The sequence below is a fragment of the Anabrus simplex genome, chromosome 4 (assembly GCF_040414725.1).
Source record: "Anabrus simplex isolate iqAnaSimp1 chromosome 4, ASM4041472v1, whole genome shotgun sequence".
Taxonomy (NCBI): Eukaryota; Metazoa; Arthropoda; class Insecta; order Orthoptera; family Tettigoniidae; genus Anabrus; species Anabrus simplex.
This window is the reverse complement of record NC_090268.1, coordinates 164,422,622-164,424,371: the sequence shown is the minus strand read 5'-3', so window position 1 is coordinate 164,424,371 and position 1,750 is coordinate 164,422,622. Positions and strand designations below refer to the sequence as shown.

Sequence of the window (1,750 nt, the reverse complement as noted above, 5' to 3'; positions counted from 1 at the left end):
TCTTTCTTTCATTAATTCTTTCAGTAACTTTAAGTACTTCTATTTGAAACTGAAGAAAGTCTTGTTCGTCAAATTTATCCAAATGAGGCATCAGACGTCGTAAAAATGACATTTTGCTGCAAGGACTGCCTGCTTCCAGAGCTTTCAAAACTCTCATTTCGACCTCATCTGGTTTTCTGTGTTTCCTGCTTCTTGTTTGAGATGCTCGCTTTGGAATACCGGTACTCTCATATGACGTGGAAGCTTGCGGCTATATATCTACTTCCTGTACATTCTCCAGTCCTCCATCACTTTCTGATTCGAAGCTATCCACCGTCTTCCGACCATGATAGAGTTTGTCTAAAAACTGCATTTGGTCAGAAAATACATACGTTCTTAGAATTTTTGCCTTCGTACCACTTTTCTTGATATCTTTAATTTTTTTCTTGGGCTTGGCAAAGGAGTCGCGGAGATTGGTCCACCTCCGTATTACTTCTTTTCCTAAAAAAGAGGAAGAAACCATTTTAAAAAGAATTACTATAACAGTTTATTACTTATCCTCTTAGTTTCTTTTCGGTAAAAACTAAGTTAATGATTTACTGTAATTTCAGATATCTGGCAAGTGGTTGTACGTTTACTGAATTATATTACAACTACAGAATTGGTATTTCGACTGCAAGTAAAATTGTTAAAGATGTATGCAGAGCAATCTGGTCACTGATGCGAGAAGACTGCATCTCGACACCCACACCAGAGATATGGGAGTCAATCGCTTCTGGATTTGAAAATACCGCTAACTTCCCCCATTGCTTAGGAGCAGTCGATGGCAAACACATACGTGTTACGTGTCCATTTGACAGTGGATCAGTGTATTTTAATTACAAAGATTATTTCTCTTTAGTTCTAATGGCTGTAGCAGACTCCAGATACCGATTTGTCTATGTTGACGTAGGAAGCTATGGTAAAGACTGTGACTCTTCAATATTTAAGCAATCCAGGTTGAGGCAGTCAATAGAAAACAACAGTCAACAACTACCCGAAGAAAAATCTTTACCAGGAACGGAAAGTCCGAAAGTTCCGTACTTTTTCGTCGGAAATGAAGTATTTGGGCTAAACAAATATTTATTACGGCCTTTCGGTGGAACACATTTAACAGTTAAGAAAATAATATTTAATTATCGATTGTGCAGGGCACGGCGGTATGTTGAATGTGCCTTTGGCATTCTCACCAATAAGTGGCGTGTGTTTCACCGACCTATTAATGTAGAGCCAGATTTTGCCGTCATCATTGTCAACGCTTGCATTGTTTTACACAATTGTGTACGTGAAAGAGATGGATTTGTAGTTGAAGATACCACATCAGTGACAGGTTTGAAAGATTTGCAACCAGGGAATACCACAAGAGGAGTTTTGACAGCAAATAATGTTAGAAACACACTTTGTAAATATTTTGTAAACAAGCACCAGGCGAGTTGGCCGTGCGCTTAGGAGCGCGCAGCTGTGAGCTTGCATCCGGGAGGTAGTGGGTTCGAATCCCACAGTCGGCGGCCCTGAAGATGGTTTTCCGTGGTTTCTGCAAATGCTGGGGCTGTACCTTAATTGAGACCACGGCCTATTTTTGTAAATTATGTAAATAATCTGTAGAAAACATGTGAAGATCTATATCTATTTGTATATATGTATATTTGTATGTATATTATTTAATTTATTTTTATTTAATTTAATTTTTTATTTAATTTCCTATTACATCATCTGTAACTGGGACATCCTG

At 38.2% G+C, this 1,750-nt stretch overlaps 1 protein-coding gene across 1 annotated transcript; it reads left to right on the top strand.

Moving 5' to 3' along the window:
* The first annotated feature begins 325 nt into the window (after positions 1 to 325).
* Positions 326 to 1,467, top strand: LOC137500473 (uncharacterized). Its single transcript, XM_068227368.1, has 3 exons — positions 326 to 333; positions 591 to 817; positions 881 to 1,467. Exons 1-3 carry the CDS (start codon positions 326 to 328, stop codon positions 1,465 to 1,467), a joined length of 822 nt encoding a protein of 273 aa, XP_068083469.1.
* The last annotated feature ends 283 nt before the right edge of the window (positions 1,468 to 1,750 follow it).